At 50.8% G+C, this 7,826-nt stretch overlaps 1 protein-coding gene across 1 annotated transcript; it reads right to left on the reverse strand.

Moving 5' to 3' along the window:
• Positions 1 to 3,046: 3,046 nt before the first annotated feature.
• On the reverse strand, positions 3,047 to 5,391 carry LOC124678002 (U-box domain-containing protein 13-like). The gene is made up of 2 exons (XM_047213937.1): positions 3,474 to 5,391; positions 3,047 to 3,368 (listed from the first exon to the last, which is right to left on the reverse strand). Exons 1-2 carry the CDS (start codon positions 5,129 to 5,131, stop codon positions 3,260 to 3,262), a joined length of 1,767 nt encoding a protein of 588 aa, XP_047069893.1. The 5' UTR covers positions 5,132 to 5,391; the 3' UTR covers positions 3,047 to 3,259.
• Between the last annotated feature and the right edge of the window lie 2,435 nt (positions 5,392 to 7,826).

Here is a 7,826-nt window from a genome sequence, read left to right on the forward strand (position 1 = left end):
CCTTGTGTTGTCTATGTGGGTTAGGTATCTTTCCATGGGCATGCATCAAAAGTGAGATCTCATATAGCCCATGAGAGGATGACATCAAGTAGTGATCGTCATCAAGGTTGAGTTGGGCAAGTTCAAGTTGAGCATCTCAAGAGGATCATATGCTTGAAGCTTGCCATCCATTTGATGATAATGGACATGTGAAGATGTGCATCAATGGAGCTTTTCCATCATGGTGTATGGGGGAGCATTTGTGAGTCTTCACGAAGCAACAATGATCAAGTGAGGCATTCCAGATTGAGTGGAGCTTGAAGAAGTTATCACCAAGATCAAGCGGGATGCGCAAGGCAAAGTTATGGCCTTGCTAGCTTTCCCTTTTACCGGTCTCAAGGTGGTTGTTGGGAGACCGGGTTATAGGATACATAGCCGCACTATCAAGAGGGGCTTTCGGTTGGGTAACTTGATCATATCGTCTTAGGGAGCTCAACCATTTGTATGCTTTGCATTCCATAAATCTTGTTGCTTCTTGGTGTTTCTCTGTGTGAGGTTCTTGAACTTGTTTCTAGCTTTACAACAAGCCCAAGTTTATCGAAAACAGAATCTGTATGCATCTTCTATTGCGTTTTCGAGCTTGGAGGTTTTACCGGTGTCTCTTTTATAGATAGGTCAAAACATTCATCTTGTGGTTTTTTACTCTGTGGGTGGACAATGATGTTTCTATGCATAAAGTTGTAGCGCTTGTTGTTCTGATTCCAACAAGCCCAAGATCATCGAAATCGGAGTCCGGACGCAAAGGTTATCTTGGTTTTTATAAAACATGTTTTCATGTTTGGCCGTGTGGCGCCGGCTATCTCACCGGCTTATCCGGCACAGACCGGCTCCCACACCGGTGCCAACAGGACGGTTTCCAGGGGGCTCTCAGGGCCGCCCGGTCCCTGGCCCGGTCTGACCGGCTCTTCCGCCAGGCGGCCCAATCCCTGGCCCGGTTTCGGCCTGGTTGACCAGGTTGAACGAAAAACTCCCAGATCTGCCCCAAACGGTTAAATTTCGTTTGGCTATAAAAGGGGCTTCTTCCCCAACAGTTTTCCAAGTTTCTTGAGCACGATTTTGACCACCATTGTTGAACCTCTTGAGCTTGCTTCCTCTCTCTTCCCTCCTATGATTCTTGCATATTCTTGGGGGATCTGAAAGAGGAGATCTAGATGTACAATCCTCACCAATCCATTCCTCCTCTAAGTGAGGGGAACTCGTGAAGTCATTTGTTGATTTTCTCGTTTGTTCTTCCTCTCTAATCTTATCCTAGCATTTGTTGCTTTGGTGAGATTTGAGTGTGAAGGATTTGAACACCTTTGGTGTTCTTGCTTTGCATGATTGCATAGTGTTGAGCTCTCCACCACGATTAGTTTGAGTGAGAGACCGTGAGCTTGTTACTCTTGGAGGGTGACCTCCTAGTTGGCTTGGTTGGTGTTTCGGTGACCTCTTCGTGGAAGATTGTGAAGGGGCCCGGGCTTCTCCTTCGTGGAGCTTTGAGGTTGTGGAGCTTGCCATCTCCGGAGTGGAAAAAAGCTAGCCATAAGGAAAGGGCTATTCCTTCGTGGGATAGGCTCGGAGAATAGGGTGAGCCTTCGTGAATCCTTCGTGGGACATCCACCCCTCCAAACGTGACGTACCTTCTTGCAAAGGAATGGAACACGGGAATACATCTTCGTCTCCGCGTGCCTCGATTATTTCTATACCCGAGCTTACTTTCGTTGTGATAGCCATCGTGCTTGAAGTACATATATCTTGCTATCACTTGTGCTACATATATCTTGTGCCTATCTTGCTTAGCTCTAGTTGTTGTTGTTGCACTTAGGTGAGCCTAGCATATTTAGGATTTGTGCTTGAAAAATAAACGTTAGTTTAATTCTGCATTCTTACAAGCCAAATCCGTAAGAGTTTTTAAAATGCCTATTCACCCCCCCTCTAGGCGACATCTCGTCCTTTCAACAACAATAATCATGATGGATGATGATGTGTACTTTGCCCACATCAAGGTTGGATCAATTTAGTTCATTCATTTCGTTCTTAGCTCGCTTATGAACAAGAACTAGTTAACTTCTTGCTTGCAGGAAAATCCAAAGGACACTGATTTCATCAACAAGCTCATAGAGGACTATGACCATATGAAGACCATTTTCGTTGGTCGTGTTCTAGCAGCGCCCCTCTCTTCGACTGCGATTCACCGTGTTCTCAACCATCTCATGGAGCACAAGGCACCGGCTACCAGGTATCTTACGATGAGCCTCGTGAGCAGGATGAACTGATTTATTGCCTTCATGAAGACGGATTTCCTATGAGGAGCCGGCTCACATGGGGTGCTGGTGTGGTGGTCGTGCTTGTTGTGGTGCTGATGGTGATCATGATCATGATATATATTTTGGAAGTAGCTAGGCTTGACAACAAAAAAATGGAGCAAGATCTATATATTCGACGAGGTGGTATGTACTAACCCCCTCATTTGGTGAAATTGTGTTGCAACGCACGCAGTTGTTCCTGAACTCGTGGACGCAACACTATGGTCGTGACTACCACTACTATTATGCTAGTCCTAATGATATTAGCCGATGCTTGAATTGCAACTCTATCGAACACATTGTATGTAGTGTTCTCTTTGCTTAGTAAGATCATTACATAGTTGATGAGGTAACTCTATCGGGAAACTGCATGTAACCAAACGAGCGAACAATTAGCCGAAACACAAATCATGGGTAACCAAACGTTGGGCTTGGCTTCTGCTATGACGCGTAGAATGAATTGTTGCCAACCAAACTAGTTATACGACATGAATTAGAAGCTACATTTCACCTCTGACAGTTCCAGAACTAGGGTTTTGCTAGTTCTCAGCTAGCTGAGAACTAAGTTCGTGCTCAGTCAAGTCCTGCACCATTAGATTTGCTTCATAATTCGTGCTACTTATCATTTGTAACATGAGTTGCAACTGAAATTTGATGATATCATTTGGATGAGAACAAAGTTAGTTTTTAGTCGACTGACACCCAAGGAAAAAAGTGCTACCTGAGTGGAAATAGATGGTGGAGAATGACGTTGATTATACCTTTATTTGACAGAGATGGGAAATATACAGAGGAAACTGCCCGTGCGTATGGGATGTGTTGTGTCCGTAGCAACACACCATAGTGATATTCGTTCATTCACAGTAACAAAATGTGGAGTGAACATATATGTGTTAGCTAGCAATACAAACAGTACTAATGAAGTATCTTCCTGGTCACAGGCTCCAAATGCCATGGAACATGTTCTTCAGCTTGCTCCCCCCAAGCTTCTTCACGATTTTCTTGGCATCCATCACATTCGTCTCCGCGAGCTTCTCAAGATTCCTAAAATTCAGAAAAGTTCAAGCAAATGTGGTTAGCATCTATATATTCAAAAGGTGGAAATTGCAGGGAGAATTTATCATTGGATCAGATAAATGCTATGATTACCTGACATGCTCCGATGACATGATCTTCCTCCGGCCGGAGCTGCTGTCGGTCAGGTGCACCAGCGTCGACAGCAAGAACCGCTTCGCCGGCGAGGGTTTCTCCTCGTCGGGGCCCAGCAGCTGAAGTACCTGCGCCACGTTGCGCTCGTCCTGGACGAAGCGCTTCCGGTTGCGGTGCACGGACATCATGGCGCAGAGCGCCTCCGCCGCCATCTCCCTCGTCTCGAGGGATTTGGCCGCCTGGACGATGCCCACCAGCTCCGGCATGAACCCGGCGTCGCCCATCGCCTTCTTGGTCTCCTCCGACACGTGGCACAGGCGGTGCGCCGCCTTTAGGGCGCAATGCTGCAGCGTGCTGTCGCCGTTGCGGAGGAAGAAGAGGACGCGGTTGACGAACACGGCGCCGACGAGCCGCTCGACCGAGTCCGGCGACGAGAAGCAGATCGCGTCGATGGCTCGAAGCGCCACCTCCCGTGCCTTCGAGGAGCGCGGGATGCCCGGGTCGAGCGCACGGACGAGGGAATCGACGGCGCCCTCCTGGAGCACGACCTCCCTGGACGAGCTGTCGCCGGAGGCGATCGCGGCGAGGAGCTCGATTGCCTGGATTTGCGCCGCGTCGTCCGCGGGGCCTTGCAGGAGCGACACGAGCACCGGCACCGCCCCGGCATCGGCCACCATGTACTTCCTGATCTCGTCGACGCCCACGAGGCTCCTCAGCACCCGGCACGCCGCGCACACGACCTCGCCGCCGCTGGCGCGGCGGTCAGAGCAGACGTTGACCAATGCCGTGACGCCGCCGTGCGCGGCGACGGCCCACGCGTTGTCGGCATTCTCCGTGAGCTTGCTGAGCACCCGCGCGGCTCGCCCCTTTGCTGCCGGGCCGGCACCAGTGTCAAGAACCCGGATCACCGGAGCGATGACTCCGCCGACGACGAGGTCGCCCTTGTAAGCGTCGAACCCGGCGATCATCGACACGGCGTCCAGGGCCTCTTCTTGGACACGCGCGTCTTGGCACTCGAGCAGCCCGACGAGAAGGCTGACTCCGTCGGCGACGTCGGCCACGACGACCCGCACGCACTTCTCGTCGTCGCGCAGCACCTCGTTGAGCGCGGCGGCGGCCTCCCTCCGCATCTCCGCGCCGCCCACCCGGAGCCTGGCGAAGAGGTCGCGCACGTAGAACCGCACGTCCTCGCGGCTGGCGCCGGCGCAGGGCCGCGGCACCACGAGCGCCCGCGCGCGCGTCAGCGAGCCCGACGCGCACACCTCGTCGAGCCGGGCCACGTGCGCGTCGAGCGTGGACGCCACGACGTCGAGGTCGCTCCGCAGCCGCAGCTTGCCGCCGCCGTAGTGCTTCCCCTGGCTCCGCGGCACCAGCTCCCGCGCCTCCCTCACCGCGCCCGCGACGTCGCGCAGCAGGCCGTCGAACGCCTCGTGCCTCTCGCCGCCGTCGTTGGGCGCGATGATGGTGATGTCCGCGAGGCCGCCGTGGAGCCGGTTGAGCCTGTCCCTGATGAGCTGCCACTTGAGCGGGAAGAGGGAGGCGGAGAAGGAAGCGGAGATCAAAGAGTTTATGGCGTCCAGTGCCGCCGCGAGCCTCCCCTGCTCGTCCTGCTCTGGTTCTTGGCTACCCGCTGCCGCCGGCGCCGCCAGTTCACCCATTCTCCCTACCGAGCTCAGCTCAGCTTACAAGCAAACAGGGCAGTGTTACCATTCGTGCCGTTGCATCGAGCAAAGCAAGGAATGAACAAGGAGCAGAGCAAAGCGGTGGAGGTATTACTAGTAGTGGTATGCGGGGACGGCGGGGGAGTGTGATAACTGTAAGTGCAGGGTGGTGAACTGGCGATGGCTGTTGCGCCTTGATGCCAAGCTCGGCTTCGGCAGTTAATGGAGTTATGGAGGCGGAGGCGGGGCCGGTGATGGGTCCCTCGGATGCCAAGCACGAGCACGACTGTTGTGTTGGTTGATGCAGTCGGTGTCGGTCTATGGGAAAATGCGTCTGTGCGCGTGATGAGGGAGAAGCGAGGACGAAGGACTCTGGGGATTGGTGCGTTGGAGAAGAAGCGCAGGAGGATCGAGGGAATGGAATAGTTGCAGACCTGCCCGGTGCTACGAACTAGGATCGCGTGACATGCCCAGAGATGCTACGCGTAAGAAAACGACTGTGCAGTGGAGACACAAACCAGCAGTCCCAACTAGCAACTACCAAGGGCATTTCATGGGGAACTCCATGACGAAAATATGAGACCGGTTTGAGAGGCCTCTCATTTGTATAACATTTTCTTTATTTTTTTGATAATGGGTACTTATTTCTTTTGACAAGTAATTACACCTGACATCTGCATAACTAAGATGCACACAGTGACACAGCCGTTCGATCGTCGCAAAAATCTCTAATGTAAAAATAAAAAGACCAATTATATATCAAACATGAGCAAATGTACAAACGCCTAGGATGAAAGAGGTGGTCCAATCCTTAAATTATGCTGCTATCCATGTTGAGAAAAAGTAGCAATTTTTTTTAAATAATACGAATTTTTTATTTAAGTGTAGGAATAGCGCGCGATTTGGAAAAAGTTGAAAAGTGTGATCCGGTCGGTCAGCAGCGGGCCGATCGGCCATTAGCTGACCGACTGCAGGCCACGCGCAGAGAAGACAGGCCGACGAGCCCTTGTCGGCCACTAGCAGGCCGATCGGTCGATAGCCGGCAGACCGTGCATGACTCGTCTTTCCACGCCGCAGACGCTCCCGGCCACGCGCGCAGCGAGCATCTTCTTTTCTTCGGCGCGGCAGACGCTCCCGACCAAGCTCTTTCTTCCTCCTTCGTTTTTCTTCCCTCTTGCTCTCTTCCCTGTTCGACGGGCAGCAAGAACACCCAGCAAAAAGACACTATTTTTCTCAGATTCCAGGTGATTTAGCCACCAAAACTTCACCATTTTGCTGCTATTAGTTGAGGAAGCCCGATCTACAGATGGGTTAGAGTTTGGAGCCGTTTGGTGGTATTGTTTTGCAGCAATGGTGATGAAGTGGTGGAGGTTGGTGGTTGTGTAAGGGGCTGAGTTGCTGCTACGGATTGGTGCTAGTGCTGAGGTGCTGCGAGCTGTTCGTGCTGCTGCAGTTGGAGAGGCTGCTCACGCTACAAGGGTAAACCCTAATCTTTGCATATTACTGTTAACTATGTAGGTTTATGTGGGCTGGTTTTAGTGTTAGTGTATGTATGTGATGTGTAGTAGTTACGTTTGTTGACGTGGACGGAATTTTTTTTAGGTGAGCAAAGATGACAGATGTAGTGAAGATAGTATTTTACTATGATATGGGTAGTGTCCGATCAAATGAAATATGAGTTGATCTGAGTGAGTTCAAATATGTAGAGATGAATATGACTGCTCCTAGAACATGGACAATTGAGCAGGTGAAGGACTGGTTGACAGAATGTTTCGGGCTTAATCCTGAAGTGCACACAGTGGGTGTGCATGCATTGTGGACTAAGTCTGTATCAAACATTTTGTGGTATCGGAAGCCTGTAGATGATACCTCTAAGTGGGTGAGCTGGTTAAAAGGGTCTGAAAGGAGATGAACTAACCATGTGCCATTAGTTCTTCCGGTGGTGAAGGAGGTAGCACCTCCTGAAGGCGGTTACAGTGGAGGAGGTGGTTACGAATCAGGCCAAAGCAGTCAAGCACCTGGCGGTGGCGGTGGTTACGAGCCTGAACAGAGCAGCCATGCGGAAGATGTTTATAGTGGTCAGGGTGATGGTTACACAGGAGAAGACGGTGAGGTTGATGGTGACGAAGAAAATGGATACATGCAGAACCAGATGGAAGAGGAAGATACAGAAGGTGAAAGTGATGTTGATGATTTCGATGAGTCTGATGATGGGGAGGAGGTGCCTATTCCTGGCAGATGGAATCATAACTTTTCGTCTGCAATGACAATCAACGATGGCCTTGATTTTAACTGGGAATCATAACTCTACCTTACTCTCCCTCATCACTTTGCGGGAACTGTCTAGAAAAGGTTTGGCCATGAATTCGGTGAAAAGATGGGGGGGATTCTTATATGGGGGATCCATCTTGTTGAGAGAATACACTGAAACACAAGGAAACGGTGTGGGGTTTTTTATAGGCTAGAAGGGATGACTTTCGGCGGGAAGATGTGTGAGCAGGAAAATTGGGTGGGAAAAGTGGCGGGAGATTTGGGAGGGAATAAATGGCGGGAAAAAATAGCGGCGAATTTTGGCGGGAAACAATTGAGCCAAAATTTCAGACACAACATATTTGCGGCAAATTCATTTCACATTAACACTACAACTGAAATTAAGATACATTGCAGCTTGAATTTAAATACGGCTTATCAC

The sequence above is a fragment of the Lolium rigidum genome, chromosome 7 (genome assembly GCF_022539505.1).
Source record: "Lolium rigidum isolate FL_2022 chromosome 7, APGP_CSIRO_Lrig_0.1, whole genome shotgun sequence".
Lineage (NCBI taxonomy): Eukaryota > Viridiplantae > Streptophyta > Magnoliopsida > Poales > Poaceae > Lolium > Lolium rigidum.

Excerpts from the sequence above, each read along its gene's own strand:
- LOC124678002 (XM_047213937.1), bottom strand. The coding sequence starts at position 5,131 with ATGGGTGAACTGGCGGCGCCGGCGGCAGCGGGTAGCCAAGAACCAGAG. Across the intron at positions 3,369-3,473 it reads ATGTCATCGGAGCATGTCAG|GAATCTTGAGAAGCTCGCGG; the intron begins GTAATCATAGCA and ends TCTGAATTTTAG.